At 36.1% G+C, this 24,838-nt stretch overlaps 1 protein-coding gene across 5 annotated transcripts in view; it reads right to left on the bottom strand.

Annotated features, from left to right (window-relative positions):
• VPS13C (vacuolar protein sorting 13 homolog C) overlaps positions 1 to 24,838 on the bottom strand; it is a 195,726-nt gene that overhangs the window by 26,738 nt on the left and 144,150 nt on the right. For all 5 annotated transcript variants that reach the window (XM_023255275.2, XM_023255276.2, XM_023255277.2 and 2 more), the window contains 11 exons: positions 24,172 to 24,293; positions 23,342 to 23,636; positions 21,683 to 22,072; positions 19,769 to 19,873; positions 18,913 to 19,077; positions 17,245 to 17,373; positions 16,836 to 16,969; positions 14,307 to 14,433; positions 8,431 to 8,666; positions 2,414 to 2,555; positions 489 to 629 (listed from right to left, as the gene is read on the bottom strand). In XM_023255275.2, coding sequence (XP_023111043.2) covers positions 489 to 629; positions 2,414 to 2,555; positions 8,431 to 8,666; positions 14,307 to 14,433; positions 16,836 to 16,969; positions 17,245 to 17,373; positions 18,913 to 19,077; positions 19,769 to 19,873; positions 21,683 to 22,072; positions 23,342 to 23,636; positions 24,172 to 24,293 — 1,986 coding nt within the window. The remainder of the gene's footprint in view (positions 1 to 488; positions 630 to 2,413; positions 2,556 to 8,430; positions 8,667 to 14,306; positions 14,434 to 16,835; positions 16,970 to 17,244; positions 17,374 to 18,912; positions 19,078 to 19,768; positions 19,874 to 21,682; positions 22,073 to 23,341; positions 23,637 to 24,171; positions 24,294 to 24,838) is intronic.

Raw genomic sequence — 24,838 nt, 5'->3', positions numbered from 1 at the left:
ATGTAACTGGAGACTAAATACGAAATTAGATAGGTAGAAAGAAGAAAAAAAAATTAAAATGTCCTAAATCATATTTAGGAGTTAAAAGGAAGAGAGTGAGAAGGGCAAGAAGGGAGCAAGCAAGCAAGAAGACAAAAGCTTTCTCCAATAAAGCCCAGCTCAGCCCTGTGTAGACTGACAAAAGAAAATCTAATTTGGGGGTCCCATGACAAAATCAGAGGAATATTTAAAAAATAACAATTTCAGTGCAAGAAAACACTCTTGCAGGCTAACTGATGAAATTAAATGGTCTCAATAGTCACAATGTCTTTGGACTTGGATGCTAAGTATAGAGAATCCACAGAATATGTGGGAGAAGGGGAATAAAGATGCAAACAGAAAGCAAAATACTATTTACAACATATGCTAGAGCCTTGCAGAAAAAACTTTATCCCCAAGTTTCCCAAAGTGATTAGATGTATTTATTGAATCGATAATAACAATGTTACCTGAAGCCAATACAACCTGGCCCTTAAACTTCTCTGGTGAGGAGACTGCTTAAATTCAATCTGAATCCCTGATAAAAAATCTCGCTTTATCGGGCACTGAACAGGGAAGCGCATTTCCATGGGAACTTTATCAAAATTGACCTGGGAAAAAAGCACATATGGGTACGATGAGCTGGTATTAGCAGTGTAGCCCATCTTAAATATCCCTTTACTCACAATCTGAAAGGGAAAAGCATTTTAATGTGTATGTCTCACCAAAAGATCTGCCTTAAGGTCATCTACAGTTGGGATCATTGAAGCAGAATCATTACTTTTCCATCAAAGTTATGAGGAAAACAAGAAAACAACTGGGAAATTTTTCAATTAATTAAACCGCAGTTGAAGGAAATAAACCATGCTTTATATTGTTTAAAAACCTCAATAGTAGAGGCGCCTGGGTGGCTCAGTCAGTTAAGCGTCTGACTTCGGCTCAGGTCATGATCTCAGTTTGTGGTTCAAGCCCTGCGTCGGGCTCTGTGCTGACAGCTCAGAGCCTGGAGCCTGCTTCTGATTCTGTGCCTCCCTCTCTGCCCCTCCCCTGCTCATGCTCTGTCTCTGTTTCAAAAAATAAAAAAAATAACATTTAAAAAAAATTTTTTTTAACGTTTATTTATTTTTGAGACAGAGAGCATGAACAGGGGAGGGTCAGAGAGAGGGAGACACAGAATCGGAAACAGGCTCCAGGCTCTGAGCTGTCAGCACAGAGCCCGACGCAGGGCTCGAACTCACGGACCGCAAAATCATGACCTGAGGTGAAGTCGGCTGCTTAACCAACTGAGCCATCCAGGTACCCCCCAAAAAAATAACATTTAAAAAATTAAAAATTTTTTTTTTTAATTAAAAAGAATTAAAAAATACACAATAAAAACCTCAATAGTAATGAATAAAGGTAACTCTTAAATTGTGTTTTAGCAAAGTTAAACAATGAATAGTTAATAGCTTATTTAGGTCTGCCAATTTGTTTTCATTTGAGCATGGCCAACATTTATGGGGATGAGAGTAGGGGTGGGGAGCATATCTGATAGCCAATGCAAACCCAACCATTAGCTATCAAAGACAAAGAGTAACCAAAACTGTGGGACTGAACCACAGCAAATGAGAAATGGCAGTCAAGCTTCTTGGATCTTCTTGGAGCAAAAGTGGCCTTCAGCTGCAATACTGGCCTGCACAGAGTACACCTGCATTCATGATGTCCACCCATGTCCAACAATCTTTTACATTAATGAATCTAACTGAATAGATTTTCCATAGGTTTTTCACTACTGAAATATATAATTTTGCACAGACTTTATTTACCAATTATACTAGTATCATTAAAGATGCACCAAGGGGGCGCCTGGGTGGCGCAGTCGGTTGAGCGTCCGACTTCAGCCAGGTCACGATCTCGCGGTCCATGAGTTCGAGCCCCGCATCAGGCTCTGGGCTGATGGCTCGGAGCCTGGAGCCTGTTTCCGATTCTGTGTCTCCCTCTCTCTCTGCCCCTCCCCCGTTCATGCTCTGTCTCTCTCTGTCCCAAAAATAAATAAAAAACGTTCAAAAAAAAAAATTTAAAAAAAAAAAAAAAAAGATGCACCAAGAAGTTCCAATATGCAATATTAATTTCTGCATAATCTTACTGAAAACAAGTTCCATGAAACTATCTTGTGAACAGAAGAAACCATAAAAATACAGGAGAGAAACATATTTAAATGTTTTATAGTATATGATTTAATAATGTATTTTAATTTAAAATGTACTCATATTAGTCATGCCAATCCTATTAATAAATGAGTTTATTTACTAATCAGTAGTTTCTGTACACATTTTACTTGGACAGTAAATTCTCCTTTCTTACTATCCACCATCAAAATACATATATAAAAAAAAATAAAAAATTTTTGGTATACCTCAAAATTATTATCTAGTTTAATCCATCCACGGTCTCTGGATACTTGGTATTTTTTATACGACTGTTCCAGCAACATTATCTGCTTTTGACTAAAAGGCTTCCATTTCTGTTTTGGTTTCATCTCCCAAACAACACCAGAACTAAAACAATTCACAAAGAAAATTAAATTAGGAGTACATATTAGATTTGCTAGAATTGTTATTCAACTTTAAATTATTGCAACTATCAATCTCCAATGAAAATTATATTCATGCAAGAGATTTTTTTTAAACACCAAAATATACCTGTGGTAGAAAAGTACATGAGGAAAAGGGGTAGGGGAAAAAGTTATTCTATCATACACTGACATCAATCAATCAAAGGACTCACAAACTTTTTTGATAAGGAGCCATATAGTAAATATTTTAGGCTTTGTGGCTGAGATAAAATTGAGGTTATTATTTAAGTGCTTAGATAACAAGAGAGAGAAAAAAAACTTCCACAAATTTTTCTAATTGATGAAATTCAAATATAAAAACAATTGAGTATACATTTTAAAAACACAAGTTTATTAATGAGAAAAAAGATTTTTAAATTTTTTATTATGTGTTTTTCATTAAAGTATAATTGCCATAAAACATATTAATTGAAATAAAACATAAAAAATAATTTAATATTTGAGTATATTGTAAAATGATCATCACAATAAATCTAGTTACTATCTGTCACCATACGTACTTGCAAAAAAAATTTTTTTTACGGTTGTTTCTCAGGGGTGACAACTTAATGCTTCACTTAATTAGGGATCAAAGTGAGTATTCATAGAGGCTAATTCTTTAGTCACTTCAAACTCAGCACTGGCTACTTGACTGTACAGTAACAGCAGTATTAGAAGTATCTAGTGACTCAAGAGCCAAAGAAAACGAGTCAAAATCATTTGTCTTATTTTTAGTTGACTACTGATGTTGTTGTAAAAGTCCTTAGTTGTTCAAGCAACTGTTCTCCCAAAATGACTAATGGTCCTAAGCTTATTTACTCTGGACACATTTCTTCAGGGTTACATTCAGATAATTTAATTAACTTACCACTAATAAAAGGCATTCCTCGCATGGCTAACAAATGAGTCATTCAGAAACTAACTTTGTTGCACCCTCATTTTTGTTTTTTTTATTTTTGTGAAGAAATTATGCTACGAGATAAATCAGTCAGAGAAAGACAAAAACCAAATGATTTGACTCATCTGTGGAGTTTAAGAAACAAAACAGATGAATGTGGGGGAAGGGGAAAGAAAAGAGAGGGAAGCAAATCTTAAGAGACTCTCAAGGAGAGAGAACAAACTGAGGGCTGCTGGAAGGAGGTGGGTAGAGGGATGGGCTAGATGGGTGATGGGTATTAAGGAGGGCACTTGTAATGAGCACTGGGGGCTATACGTAAGTGATGAATCACTAAATTCTACTCCTGAAACCAATATTATACTGTATGTTAACTAACTAGAATTTAAATAAAAACTTGAAATCAAAAATACATACATACACACATACATACACATATACATAAATGAAATTTTGCTGTGATGAGATATTTTGTCTTAAATTTTCTAATCTTTCTGGCCATTCCTTTCCTGTGAGGTAGGCATATTGTGATATGTGCTTATTTGGAAATGTCAATATATTGCATATTCTTTTAGCACAGGTATAGGCTCATTGCCTAATAAAATAATGCTTTGCCATTTCATTCAATAACTCTGCCCTGTAAGAGAGACATTCAAAGTCCACTTTTCTCTACTTCTTTTGACATGGTGAGCATGCATTAGTAATAAAAAATAAGTAAAAGTTGCAGTATAGCTATACGTGTGGCACTCATACACTCTCAAGTTATTCGTCCTTTGTTGTGTGCTAAGCAGTAGCACAAAAGCAGCCACAGACATGTAAAAGAATAAGCCAGGCTGCGTTCTAATAAACTTTACTTAGGGGCAACAAACTTTGAATTTCATATCATTTTCATTGTGTTACAAAATACTATTTTCCTTTCAAATTTTTCTAACCTAAGTTGTAAAAAATTCTTGACCAAGGTCTGTAAAAAAAATAAATAAATAAAAATAAAAACAAGCCACCAGCTAGATGTGGCTGATAGGCCATACTTGGTTGATCCCTGATTACAGAATTTTGCATAATGATAAAATAAAGCCCCACATTATTTCAGCTTACATAGCTTGTTGGTATTAATTAATGATACCGTTAACAATGTCCTCACTGTATCATGTATTAGAGAACACCAGTCGATGAAGGTAATGAATAAAGTATCTACTATAAATTATATAAATCCAACACTGATTCATTATAAAAACTCTTCAACAAATTAGGAAGAGAGGAGAACTTCCTCAACTTGATAAGGAACATCAACAAAAAACCTACAGTTAACATCATACTTAAGGGTGAGAAACTAGATGCTTTCTTGCCAAGATCAGAAACAAATCAAGGACGTCTACTCTCACCACTCCTTCCTATTCAACACTGGGAAATCCTAGATAATGCAATTAAGTCAAGAAAATAAAAGGTACACAGATTAGGAAAGATGGTGAAACAAAGCTGCCTTTGTTCTCAGATGACATGTCTATGTAGAAAATCCCAAAGATGCAACCAAAAAATTCCTGCAACTAATGTTTCAAGATACAGGGTTAATATACAAAAGTCAATTGTTTTCTTATATACTTGCAATGAATAATTGAAATTTGAAATTAAAAACACAATAACCTTTACAATGGCAACAAAGAAATCAAACACTTAGATATAAACAGAATCTAACAAATCTGTGCGAAGTCTGTAGACTCATGTATGAGGAAGACAACAAAAGTTTGATGAAAGAGGCTGAAGATCTGAATAAATAAAAGGATCTCTGTACATGGATATGAAGACTCAATAATGTCAAGACATCGGTTTCTTTCCATGTTGATCTATAAATGCAATCCCAACCAGTGTCCCAGCTAACTGAGAAACTAATTCTAAAGTTTATATGGAAAGGCAAAAGACTCAGAACAGCCAATACAATATAGAAGAAGAAAAAAGCTGGAGGATGGAGACTACATGACCTCAAGATTACCACAAAACTACAGACCTCAAGACAGTGTGGTATGGGTGAAAGAACTGACAAACAGATCAGGAAAACAGATGGTCCAGAAATAGACCCTAACACAGATAGTCGGCTAATTTTTGAAAAGGAGCAAAAACAATTCAATGGAAAAAGGACAATCTTTTCAACAGTGACAGAACTGGACATCCACAGAAAGAAAGAAAGAAAGAAAGAAAGAAAGAAAGAAAGAAAGAAAGAAAGAAAGAAAGAAAGAAAGAAAGAAAGAAAGAGAAAGAAAGAAAAGAAAAGAAGGAAGGAAGGAAGGAAGGAAGGAAGGAAGGAAGGAAGGAAGGAAGGAGAAAGAAAAGAAAAGAAAAGAAAAGAAAAGAAAAGAAAAGAAAAGAAAAGAAAAGAAAAGAAAGAAATCTAGCCACAGAGCTTACACATTTCACAAAAACTAACTGAAAATGTATACAAACCTAAACATCAAACACAAAACTATAAAATCCAGAAAATAACATAGGAGAAAATGTAAGTAACTTTGCACTTGGTGATGACTTTTAAGATACAACACCGAAAGCGCAACTCATGAACCAAATAATTCATGTTGGATCTCCTTCCTATGAAAGACAGTGTTAAAAGAATGAAAAGACAGGCAGAAACTGGAAGAAAATATCTGCAAAACACGTATATGATAAAAGGCTGGCATCTAAAATATACGAGGAACTCTTAAAATTCAATGGTAAGGCCATGAAAAATTACAAAATGGGAAAAAGACCTGAATTTCACCACAGAAGATATTCTGATGGCAAATAAACATTTGAAAATGCTCAACAGCATATGTAATTAGCAAGTTGCAAATTAAAATAACAATGACATATCACTACATCCTATAAGAATGGCCAAAATCCAGAACACTGACAACAAATAGTGGCATGGGTGTGGAATAATGAATGCTCATTCATTCATTCATTCCTGGTGGAAATGCAAAATGGCGCAGCCAGTTTGCAAGACAATTTGGCAACTGCTTACAAAACTACACTAATCCTACCAAATAATCCAGCAATCACGCTTCTTGATACTTAACCCAAATGACTTAAAAACTTATGTCTACACAAAAAACTACCTATGAATGTTTATAGCAGCTTCATTCATAAATGCCAAAAGTTGGAAGCAACGAAGATGTCTTTCAACAGGTGAATAAACTGTGGTACACCCAAACATGGGATATTATTCAGTGATTTAAAAAAATGAGTTATCGAGGGGTGCCTGGGTGGCTCAGTCGGTTAAGCGGCCGACTTCGGCTCAGGTCACGATCTCGCACTCTGTGAGTTCGAGCCCCGCGTCCGGCTCTGTGCTGACAGCTCAGAGCCTGGAGCCTGTTTCAGATTCTGTGTCTCCCTCTCTCTCTGCCCCTCCCCCGTTCATGCTCTGTCTCTCCCTGTCTCAAAAATAGATAAACGTTAAAAAAAAATTAAAAAAAAAATGAGTTATCGAGCCACAAAAAGACATGAAGAAACCTAAAAAAAAAATGTCGCTAAGTGAAAGAGGCCTATCTGAAAAGCCTACATAACCGTATGATTCCAGTGATAATGACATTCTGGAAGAGGCAAAAACTTCAGAGACAGTAAAAAGACCAGTGATTTCCAGAGGTTCAGGGGATGAATAGGCAGAAAGAGAGAAAGGGATGAATAGGCAGTTTCAGGGGATTTTCACAGTAGTGAAACTATTCTATATGACACTGTAATGACAGATATGTGTTACTCATTTGCCAAAACCCATAGAATTATAACACAAAGAACAAACTCTAACTTAAACAATACCAACACTGGACTTTAAATAATAATAACAATAACAATAATAATAATAATAATGTATTAACATTAGTTTATCAATAGTAAAAAATGTACCACACTATTTCAAGATGTTAATAATAGGGGGAAAATGCAGGGTATACAGGAACTCTGTATAGTCAATTTTTCTGTACACCTAAAACTGTTCAAAAGAATAAAAGTCTATTGATTAAAATTACATAACTGATTTACTTTTCCTCAGTACATATCTCTATTGAATGTATATTAAATGTACAGTGTATCATAACAAAGATAATCAAGTTCTTTTAGGTGAATTTTTAAAAGTCCTGATAAAGGCCAATCTGATACAATATAATAGTATATACAATATTAAAGTAAAAATAAGTTAATCAAAGAACAGCAGAGTGGAAAAACTGAATTTATATGACTTAAAAATGATTTTTATATTAGGTTAAAAATACTATACGATACTGAAATGTATAACCAAGAGAATACATTACTCAAACATATACAAATATAGTAATATTATATTACTGGCATGTAGACCATTTATAGAATCCTTTATCTGTCAGGTGTTGTGTAAAGTACATTATATACATGACCTCTTAATTTTTACTTAGTTTTTATTTTTACTTCACTAAACACATGATTATTGATAAGTGCTATGAGGGTTATACATGGTAACATGTTAACCATTCCACCCAACTCCAAGAAAAGAAGGAGTCTTTTACCAAAGTCAGTGCAATTAAAAAAAAAACTAAATAAATTCAAATATTTTTCCTATACAGATACAAGCAGAATTAGAGAAAATAACTGGTTCCATCACTATTAAAAAGGTCTAAGTAACCGCCCATTAAAGATTATGTACCCATGTCAAAGACTGCCTTCTCTGTGAATGTTTTTTCCGGTTTATCTGGCCCATTGTTGTTGGCTTCCCTAACCCATGCCAGTACAGTAGGAGCAAAGACATTATCTTAGTCATCTTTCTATATTAGGGCACTTTCAACTAGCAGTGAAAAAAACTGTTCAAAAGTTATGCTGAAAGAATATATAGTATATCCAAATACAGAATATATTTATTCTCATTAAGCCTGATACTATGAGCTCAATGCTTCTGAAAGACTTCTGATGCCTTATCTTCCTTCTTCCCTACCTGGTTATCCCAATATATGAAACTTCCTGCTTGTTTTCATTGTTAACCAGTGAAAGCCCAAGACTGTGGAGAGAAAAGGTTATTTCATGATCGGCCTGCTCCATTTCTTCTGCCTGCAGTGCTTTGGAAACCAAGGCAACATCATCAGTGAAAAGCAACACTCGCTGACGCCCATCCAGGAATGATACCCAGTGTATCTGGATATTTGCATCATATGGAAACTGTCCACATTCATCCTGGGGAAAAATAGATTTAATATTAAACTCATAAGCAGCAAGCTGTCATTACATAAAGTTAAACTACAGTCACATTTAGAAAAGTTTGACAAGTATGTCTATAAATTGGAAAACCATCAAAATGACATAAATTAAAGTTAAAACCTATTTTAAAACATAACTCACTGACTTTCTCAAACAATAACAAACATTAATAGCGCTTAATTTTTTTTTTGTACCCTAGGTTTGACTGCTCAAAGGGCACCTGGCAGGAACAAGAGTTTCCTACAATGGCACTGGTGCGATAAGCTGCTTACTTGTCTCCAAGATGGAGAACAGAATGGTTCCTATATTTATTAGAATAGTAACCTCAGATAAAACTAACCTACTTTTATTTTTATGTTTTAATAACTTATAACACTGCAAATATTTACAACAGTGATTATATAAATAGTGACTACATAAATAGTGATTTTATAAATGACACTATTCAACAATAAAACTATGGTTTGTACTCATACTATTTCATAAAGCCTTCTTGGCTGAGGGTCTCACATCGCCCTTAAAAATACAAGATTTGATTTGGTCAGTGTTTTCAGAGACTTAAATAATTATTGCCCTTCATTTTGGACTTAATATAACAGTCATTTCAACAAGCGTGACAAGTACCTACTATGTGTTTTCCATCTCATGCTTTCTTGGAAAAAAATGCAAATGGATAAAGGATTTACCAAAAGCATAGGTATAGATGAGTTCTGTTGCTGTTTAAAATCAAGTACTTTTTAAAAACTCAACTATAGTTGACACAGGATGTTTCATTAGTTTTAAGCATACAAAATAATGTTCAACAGCTTCTATACGTTATCCTATGTTCACCACAAGAATAGCTACTATCTGTCACCATTCAACACTACTGAAATACCAATGACTATATTCCCTATGCTGTACCTGTCAGCCCTGTGACTTACTCCTTCCATAAATGGAAGTCTGTACCTCCCACTCCCCTTCACCCATTTCACCCACTGCTCCCTGCCTACCTCAACCTCTAGCAAGCACCAGTTTGTTCTCTATATTGATGGGCCTGTTTCTGTTTTTTTGTTTGTTTACTTTTTAATTAGGTTTATTTGTTTTTCAGAAAGAGAGCATGAGCGGGAGAGGGGCAGAGAGAGAAAGAGACAGAGAATCTAAAGCAGGCTCCAGGCTCCGAGCTGTCAGCACAGAGCCCAATGCAGGGCTTGAACCCAAGAACCATGAGATCACGACCTGAGCCAAAGTAGGACCAGTTCCTACTGTTCTTTTAAGTGGGGGGCATCTAAGTGGCTCAGTAGTTAAGTGGGGGGCATCTTTTAATGGGGGGTTCTTTTAAGTGGGGGGCATCTAAGTGGCTCAGTAGTTAAGTGTCTGCTTCAGCTCAGGTCATGATCTCACTGTTCTGGAGATCCAGCCCTGATCTAGCCCAACACAGGGCTCCAGAGCTGGATAGAGCCTGCTTGGGATTCTCTCTCTCTCTGCCACTCCACTGCTCATATGCACGTGAGCGTGTTCTCTCTCCCTCAAAATAAAAAAACTTAAAACAATTTTTAAACTTTTAAAAAAATCTTTCAGTGGACTCAAGCCAGGAGAGTTAAGAATAGGTAAATATGCAGGTATTATTTTATATAAAATAATTCTATATATAAAAATAACCTTATGTATATCCAAGATTTTATATACATATAAAATAATGCCTGGCAGATTTAGAACAATAATTCTTGGCAAATATACAACATATATTTTCAGCGTTTAAAACTACCTGTTATATCATTATATAATGGCATCATCCAAGCCAAATGACAGGGTAAGGACAAGACATCTACTAATGTACACAGGCTATTTGCATATCTTGGCTACTATAAATACTGCTGCAATAAACAGGGGTGCATATACCTTTTCAAATTATTGTTTTATTTTCTTTGTGTAAATACCCAGAAGTGGAAAAATTGGATCCTGTGGTACTTCCATTTTTAGTTTTTTGAGGAACCTCCATACTGTTTTCCCAGTGGCTGCACTAATTTATATTCCCACCAACAGTGCATAAGTGTTCTTTTTTCTCCACATCCTCGCCAACATACTGCTTTTTAAAAATTTATTGCTTTTAACATAGGTCAAAGTAGCCTACTCAGTTTTTAAAATTCTAAAATGCAATCAAATTTTGCAAATGTTCCTTAAATACCTATTTAGAAGGTGAATTCTCTCTGTAAAGTACAAAATTTGATATGTGTCTTGGTTCGATCTTAGTTATTATGGAAATACTCTCTAATCATATTTAGTTTTCATCTATTTGGTCTCTTAAGAATTAAATGAGGTGTGTTAAAATATCCTCTGGTAATTGTGTTTTGGTCGACTTCCAGCATTTTAAGTTTTATATTTTTGATATGTTATTCTTTGCATGAAAGTTTATGGCTATCATGCCTTTTTTGTCATGACATCATATTCTATGTAAAGGTTTCTGCTTTGAATTATAGTTGTTCAGAAATTAATATCAACAACTTCACTTTCTTTTTACTTCTGTCTGCCTGCTGTATCTTTACTGCCTCTTTATGCTTGTAACTTACACTTCCTTAGCTTTCCCTCCCTTACTCTAAAGGTAAAATTTTATTTATGTTCTTTTTCTCATTTTAAAATTCTTTTATCAATGATTTTAGATCTACAAATTGACAAGTTTTTTTTAAAAAAAACAAGATCTTTAATCTATGTTTCTCTAATTAAAATTTAAGATTAAATGATGTATTTATAGAATGAGCAGAATATATTCTGCTTCCCTACTCTGCTTTCACTTCATTTTGTTGTCTCTTTTTATTTCACCATTCATTCTTCTATTTCATAGCTGCCATCACTTATAACTTAACTGAGGATGTGAGGAAATTTTCTTGTGGTCCTCTTACAGTAAAAAATTTTTCAGAGGTATAATGACCTCTAATTCTACAGAATAATGCTACATTTTTCTCCCAAACTATTTTTTTTTCATAAACCCCATGTTGTTGTTGTTGTTGTTGTTGTTGTTGTTTCCTGTTCATTCATACTTAATAAGGAAAGATCTGTTCAGACCTAAGGTTTAACCACTAATGTGTAGATTTCCTTTGAACTCCCTCTTCACGTCCACTGGGGCCTGAGCAGATCTCCCTTCCCAAATGAACCTAGCAGACCTGGGAATGAGCAAGTGCCTTGCTTCCAACTCAATTTCCAGAATCTGGCAGATTATGTGCTATTTTTCCTACGGCCTGGTTCTCTAACACCAAACAGAAGAGAAACATTAAAAACTACAATCCCTGTATACACCATTCCCAGATGCTTTCTGAATGTGCCTCAGTAGACAAACCTGAATATCCTCCTCCAGAAGGTCCTTCCCATGTTCTCTCTAGTGTCCATACACTACGTTGGGGCATTGCAGTTGCTGAGCAGCATTAAATGTGAGGAGAGGGGAAGTAATACCAGCAAAGCACAGAAACCTCTGGCAAAGCTCCCATGCCTCTGAGCCAGGGAGCTAAGAGTATCAGGGAAGTGAAGCCTCGGTACCACTCATAAACCTTTTGTTTCGCTCTTATAAAAAGTAAAGCACAAGCAACCAGTAGAGCTCCATCAAATTGTCATGATGGAAATTATTGCAAGAATCTAGTAACAGAGGAACTATCATTCTGATTTTTCAAAAGTGGGTAAGTCTTTATCTCTTTTGTGGGTATTTCAGAGGAATTATGGGAGAGAATAATCCAGTCACTGTTGGCCAATTACCATTTTAAAGCAAAAGTCAAGAAACCTTTTTTAATTTTTTTTTTCAACGTTTATTTATTTTTGGGACAGAGAGAGACAGAGCATGAACGGGGGAGGGGCAGAGAGAGAGGGAGACACAGAATGGGAAACAGGCTCCAGGCTCTGAGCCATCAGCCCAGAGCCCAACGTGGGGCTCAAACTCACAGACCGCGAGATCGTGACCTGGCTGAAGTCGGACGCTTAACCGACTGCGCCACCCAGGCGCCCCAAGAAACTTTTTTTAACAAATGGCATTATCAGACAAAAGAGTAGGACACTGTTATGAACTTTTCATGATAGAACATATTACTACAGAAACTAGATGATCTATATCATTAATGCAGGAAATTCCTACATTAGAGAAAGGCTGATATATGAATTCTTAAGAGCTTCCCAAAGTCTAAGACTCTCAGAATAACATATATGATTAAATTAGTTGCCTAAATACTGTTTCAATAAATATTTCATTAAATTTTTCATATGGGATAATTTGCATACTGTCAGATTCCTATAGCCTTGGGGCGACTCGGTGGCTCAGTCAGTTAGGTGTCCCACTCTTGATTTCAGCTCAGGTCATGAGCTCACAGTTGTGAGAATGAGCCCCACGTTAGGCTCCACGCTGAGTGTGGAGCCTGGTTGGGACTCTCTCTCTCTCTCTCTCTCTCTCTCTCTCTCTCTCCTTATCTCTCTGCCCCTCCCTGGCTCACTCTCTCTCAAAATAAATATACATTAAAAAATAAAACTAAAAAAAAAAAAAACATGGCGTTGATTGGGAAAACATGCCTAAAAACTTCATAGCCAACAGTGGTAAGGATATGTTAAAAATGAAATTGTTTTCACCTAGCTTTAAAGTTGCTTTCTCTAAAGCTTAAATGTATATTATTAACTGAAAGAAACCAATTTGAGAAAGCTTAAATGTATATTATTAACTGAAGGAAACCAATACTATATCATTCCAACTATATTACATTCTGGAAAAGGCAAAACTATGGACACAATAAAGTGATGAGTGGTTGCCAGGTGGGAAGGCTGAGTGGACTGGAAGGCCACAGCAGATTTTTAGGGCAGAGAAAATACTCTATATGACAGTATAATAATGGATATATGTCATCACATAATTGTTGAAACCCACAGAATGTACAAGAGAGAACCGTAACATAAACTAAGGACTCTGGATGATTATGGTATGTCAGTGTAAATTCATTTTTGGTAAATTATCAACTATTTTGATGAGTGATGTTGATAAAGGGTGAGGCTCTGTATGTGTGGAGTCAGAGTATATGGAAAGTATATGTATATCTCTCTCACTGTTGTAAAATTAAAACTGCTCTAAAAAATAAAGTCTTAAAAAATTTTTTTAAATAAAGTTGCTTTCTTTAAAAAAAAAAGGCATATTAGAGGGTACTTCAATGGTCTTTACCGAGCAAGATGAAGCAGGACTATTTTTTACATTGTAAACACATTATTTTGACTAATCTAAAATATTGGTATGAACTACTTGCAATCTAAAGTCCAAAAGCAACTTATTTTGATAACGCTTCTAGGGGCGCCTGGGTGGCTCAGTCCGACTTCGACTCAGGGCATGATCTCACTGTTCATGGGCTCGAGCCCCGTGATGGGCTCTGTGCTGACAGGTAGGAGCCTGGGCCTTTGCTCAGATTCTGTGTCTTCCTCTCACTCTGCTCCTCCCCCAATCATGCTCTGTGTCTCTCTCTCAAAAATAAATAAACATTAAAAAAAAATTTTTTTTTAAAAGGAAAATACTTCCATCTGATCTTTCATTCAGTAAGGACAAAGAGGGCTGTGTGAAGCTAGCTTGCCTGCTTCCTTTGCCATCAGGCAGCTCATACAGCACCCATTCACATCAAATGATACCTTTAACAGACTGTGCTCCCCAGTATTTGCTGCATACGTCCATGTAAGCTGTCTGGTACCAGTAGGATCCGCCCAGGCAAAAAGTCGAGCTTGTCCTGGCAGCAAGTGCACTTCTTCCTGTGAGCCACTGAAACACAACGGCCAGAGGGAAGATTAAAATATCCAAGCCTTGAGATACCCAGACCTGTGGTTTACAGAGAGGGGACTGGCAGAAAAATCTTATAAAATTGCCTTTGTTCATCAACAGAACCCTGCCTAACAATAAGTACCCTAAAATGTCCAACAAACTAATGGTTTTAAAGCTTGAGGGAATGGAATTTGCCTTTCTGAAGCTGCAGTACCCTCCAAATTGATCGAGGCAATATAACAGCAATGGAATTCATTAAGGTAGACAGATTGGTACATCCGAGTCCACCTGTAGAAAAAAGCTATAAATAGTAAGTACTTTGGCAGCAGCAGAACTCCACTCAGTGCTTAAATTTAAGTTTTTTAATCACACACAATTAGATAACAAACATGAGTCTCAGGAAAAAAGAAATTAGGTCCATACTGTTGCTACTCAAAGTGATCTGTGGATAAGCAGCATCAACATCACCTGGAGCTTCCTGAAAGTGCAAAATCCTGGGCCCCGCCTAAAACCTACTAAATCAGAATCTGTACTTTAACAATGTTTAAGAAGTGTTAGTCCATATCACAAAAAACTTTACAGAGAACTAAAAAGAAAAAAAAATTAACCCAATTAGGTTTCAATCCCATTCTGTGCTTTTAGATCTCTCAAGTGAGGGGTGGGAGTGAGTAGCTCAGTAGTTAAGGGTCAGGTTCTTGGTTTTAGTTCAGGTCGTGATCTCACTGTTCTGGAGATCCAACCCTGATCCAGCCCTGCACAGGGCTGTAGAGCTCAATGGAGCCTGCTTGGGATTCTCTCTTTCTCTCTCTCTCTCTGCCCCTCTCCTGCTTGTGTGCACATGCATGTGTTTTAAAAATTTTTTTTTAATTAAAAAAATTCTCTCAGTGGATTCAAGCCAGAAGACTTAAAAATAGGTAAATCTGGGGCGCCTGGGTGGCTCAGTCGGTTAAGCGTCAGACTTCAGATCAGGTCATGATCTCGCGGTTCATGAGTTCGAGCCCCGAGTCGGGCTCTGGGCTGATGGCTCAGAGCCTGGAGCCTGCTTCTGATTCTGTGTCTCCCTCTCTCTCTGCCCCTCCCCCGTTCATGCTCTGTCTCTCTCTGTCCCCAAAATAAATAAATGTTAAAAAAAAAATTAAAAAAAAAAGGTAAATCTGGGGGCGCTTGGGTGGCTCAGTCGGTTAAGCATCAGCTCAGGTCATGATCTCACGGTTCATGACTTCAAGCCCCGCTTTGGACTCTGTGCTGATAGCTCAGAGCCTGGAGCCTGCTTCAGATTTTGTGTCTCCCTGTCTCTCTGCCCCTGCCCTGCTGACTCCGTCTCTCTCAAAAAGTGAATAAACATTAAAAAAAAATATTAAAAAAAAGAATATGTAAATCTGCAAGGCATTATTTTATATAAAATAATTCTCTATATAAAAATAACCTTGGGGCGCCTGGGTGGCGCAGTCGGTTAAGCGTCCGACTTCAGCCAGGTCACGATCTCGCGGTCCGTGAGTTCGAGCCCCGCGTCAGGCTCTGGGCTGATGGCTCAGAGCCTGGAGCCTGTTTCCGATTCTGTGCCTCCCTCTCTGTCTGCCCCTCCCCCGTTCATGCTCTGTCTCTCTCTGTTCCAAAAATAAATAAACGTTGAAAAAAAAATTAAAAAAAAAATAACCTTATGTATATACAAGATTTTATACATATATAAAATAATGCCTTGCAGATTTATAGCAATAATTCCTGACAAATATACAACATACATTGTCAAGGTGTAAAACTATCTGTTATGTCATATAACGGCATCATCCAAACCAAATGACAGGACAAGCAAAAACAACAAAATTCCTATCATCCCACACTTATACTCAACACCACTATCTACTTATTGTCCTCTCATTTAATCTACCACCTCTATTGGGAACAAAAGCAAACAAACAACAACAACAAAGCATTACCAGATTACAAAAGAATAATAATGCTCAAAGAGGTTCACAGTTCCTCATATGCAATTCTGAAATTGTAAAAGCTCTTATCAGTTTGGTGTCAAAAGTCATTTGGCTAAAAAAATGGCTCTGAATTGATGCGAGACTATTAATTTTTATTTATCCCACTTGGTATGAATATTTATAAGTTTTGCTGCAGGAATATTTTTTTTAATACGAAATTTATTGTCAAATTGGTTTCCATACAACACCCATTGCTCATCCCAACAGGTGCAGGAATATTAATGTATTGGACTACAGAGAACTGCTCCACACCTGCTGGGGGTATTATAATAAACAGCATGTGTTCCACATTACCTTTCTAAAATCAGAAAACGTGTGGAATGTGAAACTCATCTACACTCCAAGTGTTTCCCAGAAAAGACTGTGGGCCAGTAAAAAGCAAACGAGATTTTCCAGGTAGTTTTTTTTTCATACCTCTGTTTGTAGGTGAGGACGTCCTGTGGTGTGTGGTTTATTATTAGAGCAGGCGCAGATCCTTCATGGTAATCAGAAAACGTTATGACAGTTGAATGTTCAGCAGTGTTTACATCCACCAAGATACCTCCATTCTATTGCAGAAAAAAAACTTGTTTGAAGTATTGGTTTAACTTGCAGTGACATTTGGAATTGCAGTCAGTTACGGAGACACAAAAAGGCTGTGTTCTTATATTCTTAATGAAGAGCACACTGGCTCTCTGATCTCTTACAAATAAAATACATGTACAGCATGAGATATATATTAGCACCTTCACATAATTACCAGATTTTATATCATCTTCAATAAAATATTTTAAAGCAAATTTTCAAAACCAAAGATGTTTTATTATAAAACATGAAAACATACCAGCTCTTCCAAGCTCAATAAAGTGCCATTATCCTGTCGGTTATAAAAAAACGGTTTGGAGGAACCTTCACAGCCCACCACTCTCACACAAAGTTTGCCCGACAAATTTTCAGGCCAAAAGGGAAGGCACTAAAAATACAAAAGTTAGCATCAGTCTTAAAACAGTACTGTGGTATCAATAAGATAATGGCTACTTAAGTTTTTAATTCTAAATCTGACCATGATACAATTATTACTACGTTTGTTTCTTAAAATATTTCCTCATCTCATGTTAAAGTTATTGACAATATAAGGACTATTTATGAAACCAAAGAAACTCCATCAGAAGAATACAGATTTAGTAGTCTTCATGTACTTATGAAAAAATTACAAATGAGAAACTAAAGAGTTTACTGATTAAGAATGACTCAAGTATCTTGAATATTTAAAACCTATAATCTTAATAACATTTGCTTTTGTGCATACTCCATTTTAATTGCTTAATGCACTATGAATTCTTTCATAGCATATCTTTTCCTAGATAAACTAGAAACACAACTGAAGGCAGTGAAAAGAACACCACGGACCTCGTTGGAAGTCCTGACATTATCTTCGTGTTTGATCTTAATAAAATTATATACCTCAATGAGCCTTATCTGTGAAACTGAGGTTTTAGTTCCTAATATAATACAAAGTGCCCTTCTGTTATAGAGCAGTAAGTGAATTCCATTTCTGAATAAAAATGATACTGTTATCAAACCCCCATCAATGATAATGAGCATTTATTTGTTGCCAAGTCTACAGAAATCATTCTAAGTGACTTGGAAAGCCCATGTCTCTCAGAGCTCTAAATTTGTTTGCACTATAACCAGAATCCTTCCTCTTAAGCTTCGTGCTAAGTTTTTAAAAATATATATAATTTTGTTTTTGAGACATACAGAAGAATGGTTCTATCCTTAAGGTCAACTGGCTTGGTTGAAAACTCACACAAATTCAAGCACTAATGCTCATCTTTGCACCTGTCCTCTTCTACACTCTTTCCCTCACTCTGTTCATCTCCTAAAATCTTATTGAGCCTGTGAAGTTTAGTTTAACTCTCACCTCTTCTATGAAACATTCCTTTTGCCCTTGGCCACAATGATCGTGACTTCCAAAGACTTCACCAATCTTAGAAAAGTATGAGATTTTAACTTCCTTCTTGGTAAAGTGAGGGGGTCAAATTTTAGCAGAACTTTCAAGGAAACTTGAAATTTTACAGAAATTCTACAACCACCTATAACTTAGCATACACAATCTTTTTTCCCACATGTGAATTTATATGAGTCTTAAGCCCTCCAACAGCATTATATACTTCTTGAACACAGAGGCACTAACCTGACTATTGAGACAATTCATAGTACGTCATCTTAATGTACTTTTCACAGTACACATCCATGTTCTATACATACAGGAAGAGCTACAGCCTGAGTGTCAACCCTCTAGACTGGCTAGTGATAAATATTACCAGTAATTTTCTTCTTCTTTTTTTAAACATGTGTTTATGAAAAAAAGTCAAAGCTGGCTGTCATGTTTTAATACACAAATACTGTAGCAAAGTGAGGGTAACACAAAAGTATATGCAATTCTTATTTATCTGTCTATATCTAGTTGTACATTTCAGGAGCCAGTCATAGTGAAGGAAAACTTTACCTCTGAAGAAGCAATATAGTTCCACTTATTAGTTGGCATTGAGCCATCAGACGCAATTTCACCAACTTCTAGTTCTAATGACGACTTGTTTGCAATGGTACAAAAGGGAGTCAGGGTAACTATTCGTGTAAGATTAAAACTGCTCATTTTGATGCTAACACCAACCTGTGTAAAGGAACAAACTTCTTTGAAATGATACACACACCCCATTCACATAAAGATTTCTTAAGATATTTTAAAATAACGCCTGTAAATAAAGTAACTACTAAGCCATATTCAACTACTGATTATCTTCTCACTAAGAAAAATATTTGGTTCCTTAGTTTGGCTCTGTCAGAAATCAATTCAAGAAATATCAAACGGTTATTTAACTAATGATGACTGTTATAACATATTTAGTTTAGCTGTATTCTTTATTTTTTTAACATTCCAAACATAAATTGTTTTACAATTAGTGTAGAGGCTCAAGTTTTGCTGCTTTATCATCTCTCTGTTAATAAATTAAGATAAAAGTTTCAAAGTGGCAATTACAACACATCAACTGACCTCAGGTTACTCAAATTTTCAGTCAAATCTAAGATTTAAGAAATATCTGGCAGGGAGTAGTGTGGAATGAGGATTCTTGTATACTCTGAATATTTACAAGTTGCTGACGTGGATGGATTCAACTCACTTCTTAAACTTTGATAAACGTAGGTCTTGTCCTGATACTAGTAGCCAAAGAAATTTATAGAGATAACAGTCCTGTACATAATACTTTGATTTCAAATTTCTGTACCCCTTAGAACCTAGCTGGTTAACGGAGCTGAAGAAAATGTGAACGAAGTCAAGGGTGAATAAGCAAGCAAAATCTTACCAGGTATTCCATACTGTTGGCAGGGCACTTCACACATCCGTAACTTCCCACTGTATCCAATGAAAATCCATTGGACCAGGCGCTAGTAGAAATTTTTAATTGTACCTACAACAGAGAACACATAACCATCATATAAGAAACCTAAAACACTATATTAATTTTATTTGAGGGGAAGATACTATTCTATTAGAAATTTATTTAGTATCATAGGACACAAAAAAATAATCAAAGCCATACTGCCAATGGGTCAGAGAACCACAGATATTCTAGAGGCCAATAAAATAAATGCAGAGCTCTGATCTTCCCATTCATCTATGCAGTGAGTTTAGTGAATTTAAAGATGTATGCCAATGAGACCCTCTGTTGTTTAAAAAGAAAAGCTTAATATAAAATAATATTTTCCAGTGTTAGACTTAAGATAATGAGCCAACAAATTCTTAAAAGTTTTAAAACATAAAGAATTTATGCCTTTAACATTACTTATCAAATGCTAAATGAAAGGCATCATGGTCAGCAGAATGGAAGACAGCAGGACACAGTTCCTGTCTTCAGTGAGCTCCAACTAAACAGGGAGATGGGAAACACATACTAATAATTATGATACAAGAACGAATGACATTAAGAGCTACCTGAGTAGTACAAAATGCTACCAAGGTGAGACGGTAAAAAGTTTACTTCTGGCTATGAGATTTAGATAAAGTTTTATAGAAGAGATCTAACTGCTCTCCTCCATTGAGATTATAAAAAACCTGAGGACAACCACAGGTAAGACACATAAACAGGTAAATAAATGCTATGGGTTAATCAACACTTTAAGACAACGGTTCTTGAAATGTGGTCCCTGGACCAGCACTGTCAGCATCACCTGGGAATCTGTTATAAATGCAATGTTCAGACCCTACCCAGACCTACTGAATCAAACGTCAGGGGCACAACCCAGAAATGTATTTTAGAAAGCCCTCTAGGTGATTCTAACATGCTCTGAAATTTGAAAACCAATGCTCTAAGAGAACAAGGTTGTACTAACTAGCTCTACTTTAGACAGTTAGAAATCCTTCACACATGTTAGGCCTGAGCACAATGACAGCCAAAAGATAAACAGCAGGGAACCAGAAAAGATGTGGCAGGCGGGAAAAAGCATAGGGGAAGAGACATTTTAGGCAGAAACTGTAACACAAAGGCCTAGCAGTGAGCACTTAGGATAATGTGTGAGAAGCAATTCCATGATAGGAGTCTACAAAGGAATGAAGGGACCAGAGCAGAAAAGACCAGGCTTAGGCACTAGGTTTCTCTCTCAAAGGCTTGGTTTTAGGGCTTCATACATAGAAGGGCTCAGTTAATATAAGCTAAATCCAACTGTTCCACCTTTTGAAATGCCATTACTGGTAAAGTACATAAAGTCAAGCTTTCTACCTGACACTACTAAAATAACAGAAGTAATTTTTTTCCAATGTTTATTTATTTTGGAGAGAGAGAGAGAGAGAGAGAGAGAGAGAGAGAGAGAGGGCAAGCGCACAAGTGGAGGGGGGGAGGGGCAGAGAGAGAGGGAGACACAGAATCTGAAGCAGGCTCCAGGTTCCGAGCTGTCAGCACAGAGCCTGACACAGGGCTTGAACTCATGAACTGTGAGATCACGACCTGAGCCGAATTCAAATGCTTAACGGAGCCACCATGGTGCCCCAGAACAGAAGCAATTCTAAAGGCAATGGAGAAAAGGGCAATTCAGCCTTGGGAAACTCTTGCTAATCCTAACATTCCACTTGACTATGCATTCCTTAAAAGTCTCCTTGGACTTCATTCATACCAATGGCACTTAGCAAACTGGTAAGCATGGATTGAGGGAAGGCTAATGACTCAAAAATTTCCAAACTAGGAATTTATCTATTTTAACTTGTTATATCAACCAAAACACACCTTATTTTTACTAAAAATATTCTTCTTCTTGAAAGAGAATAAAATAATATCTCTGAAATCAGCTGGATGTTTCACGTGAATATCTTCTGCACGATACTGGAGAACCCGAGAAGTCTTGTTGATTAGCCAATAGGGACTAAAAACAGATAGCACCATCCGGCTGCCAATTCGTCTGACATGTACTGACAAGTCAACTGTCATCATTTCTGCAGAGTCAGGAGAAAAACACACAAGGAAGAATTCGGGAAGCGTATCACATATACGGAAATGTCCGTTCCAGTTTCTGCCCTGGTATTTCATCAGAACTAATTCCATTACTTCTCCACTGATTCTCGAATGGAGAACATCAGCAGCACTGCCTTCTGCTAGCTCATGAGTTTCTGCTGTTCCCTAAAAACAAACAAACAAAAACTAAATTTGCTTAGTGATATTTTAAAAACTCTGCAGTAACAACATCCATATTTTATGCAAATGCTAATAAATAACGTACCACATTCAGATTAACTGACAAGACTTCAGTGGAGTCCCAGGCTTACATATTATGAACGTTCAATAACCACTAAGGACTACAAAGAAAAATATTATATCACAGCCAAAGGGAGAAACTGTCATTTGGCTATTAGTAAGTCAATGGCCACAGATTTTGAAAAAATAAAGAAATAAATAAAGTCAGATCTAGGCCTAGGATCCAAGGATGGATTCAGGAATGCTGGCTGTTGTCTGTGTCATTAATGAGCCACTTAACCGCCTGGCTTCAGCTTCACCCTCTGTTCAAATGCTATGCCTCGTGGTTCCCATATAAATAAAAGAAGGAAAGTGAGAGCAAACCTCTGACAAACTATCTAAGGGATGTGGAATTGTTTTTAGAATGATTAATAGCCACATAATAAATCAGGCTTCCTTTTTGAAAGCTTATTTTACATAAATACTTTCTAGTTCATTTAATTCATTTTAGCCTTTACAAACGGAGGGGTGGCTCATTGTCAGATAAAGAAAAGAAATAATTTAAGCTCCAACACTTTCCAGACTTTTGTATTTTAAAATGTTGTGGAATGTAGAATCTAAAAATATTTATCACATGTCATTACTAAAAATGTTGCCTATTATTTATCAGACAGACTAATTATTTTAAGTTCAAGAGAAACCCGGATCGAATAAAACTATTAACTTTACAATAAAAACTTTAAAATTAACTTTAGAATAAAGTAAGATGAGTGCTTCCTCACTGGCTTTTTTCTATCCATCAGCTAATGGAAGAGATTAATATGGTTCTTATTTCATAGCAGATGCAGCAGAGCTCGGTGGAAGGGAGCAAGAAGCCAAATTACCTAGGTTCAAATTCCAGCTCTACAACTTATTAGCTGTGGGATCTTGGGCCTGTCACTTAATTCCTATGTGACTCAGTTTGTTCCTCTGTAAAATGGGTCTAATAATAGTACCTACACCAGAAGGTTACTGCAAGGATTAAATGTGTTAATACAGGTAAAGCACATGGTATAGTGTATGCCATATACTAAATGCTGTATCGGTTTTTGCTATTATTAATATTATTAAAGCATTACAATTATGCTATGTAAAAATACCTCAACTAAAAATATAGTGAAAAAACTAGAATTCACTCTGCAATAATAAAGGTCAAACAAAATACAAGAGACATACCTCAAGTAAATATCTGAGAGAGTATGGGAGAAGGTTCCGCAAAGTGAGGGTAGGATAAAGATGGATAATGTAAGCTGGATCCCAATCCTCCTCGTGGCTACATATATAGCTTAATTCATCAGGCAGAGCAACTGTATTGACAATGAGAGGTAAGAAGTTGACTTCTACTGACGGACACTGAAGCATGCATCTGACTTCCCTGCTTCTGTGAAGTTCTTCCTTCCAAGAAATGTAAGTGGTGGATTCTTTGTACCGATTCTCTAAGACACCAGCTGGCTGAATAAATAATTGACATCTAGAGAAAAAAGAAAACAGAGTTGGGGAAAAAAGCTTTTATCAAGAACTTAAGAATCTCATTAAATCTTCTTGGTAACTCTACAAGGTAAATACTTATTCCTATTTTTACAGAGGAGGAAAACAAGGCTACGAAAGGTTAAGAAACCCGCCCAAAGTCACATAGCTAACTCAGGGAGGAACTTTCTGGGAAAAAAAACAAAAACAAAAACAAAAACAAAAACAAAACACTGTGTAAGCAATGACAAGTCAAAAAAAATAGTCGTTTCAATTATAAAGGCAACCTAGTAAAAATAAATTTCAGAAAGTGCTAAAACATCAACTATACAGTAAGAAATTTTTTATCTGGTAAATCAATGATTACATAAATGTATTTCTCTAGATGTCTTAAAACTGGCTTTTACACATCTTTAGGTAATAAAAATACAAGGTTTCTTCCTGGAATATAGATCCCAATTCATATTTTAAAATATATAGTATGAACCTTTTAAAACTTTGTATTAGTTTCCAAGCATTAGTTTCAAGGAAATAGGTACCTATATGAATCTAAAGGAACATGGAACTCCTCTTCAGGGCTGGCTACTCCAATGGGCTCCAGCAGCTTAACATTCTTAACAGATTTATAGATAATGAATGCAATAGAGAAATGATTTTTAATCTGTTGGATAAAAAAGACATACAAGTTGTTTAAAAAGATAACACATGGCCAAAAGAAAAATGTGAGCTGCACACAGTTACTTTTAGATCTAAAAGTTTCAAGCCCAGTGTTAGAAGATATTTTATGGATAATTGAAAAATTTTAGGATATTTAAGTGCTTTACATGAGAAACTTGATGTTTAAGTGGCAGTTGAAAAGTTCTGAGAGAGTCACACGTTCTACACTGATGTTCACTGTTGTGTATAATATGTATTACTCTTTGGAGTTCAGCCATGATATTTCCCCCATTATAACCTCTTTTCAATGCACCATGTGAAAACAGAAAAGGATAGCAAGGGAAATATAAGGAAAAGGACTACAACTCTCTTTCCTGGACTACAATGTGATATAGGCTAGAGCTAACAGCAAACTGAGAGAGAACAATGGCCAAAAGTTGAAATCCTTTACTTTTTTTATCTGATGTTCTAAGTAGGAAGAAATGTTCTTTTGATGACCACATAATGAAACCTGTAATAATGCACAGGAAAAGAAAAATGGATAAAGCG

Source organism: Felis catus, chromosome B3, assembly GCF_018350175.1.
Source record: "Felis catus isolate Fca126 chromosome B3, F.catus_Fca126_mat1.0, whole genome shotgun sequence".
Lineage (NCBI taxonomy): Eukaryota > Metazoa > Chordata > Mammalia > Carnivora > Felidae > Felis > Felis catus.
This window is presented reverse-complemented; position numbering and strand designations above follow the sequence as displayed.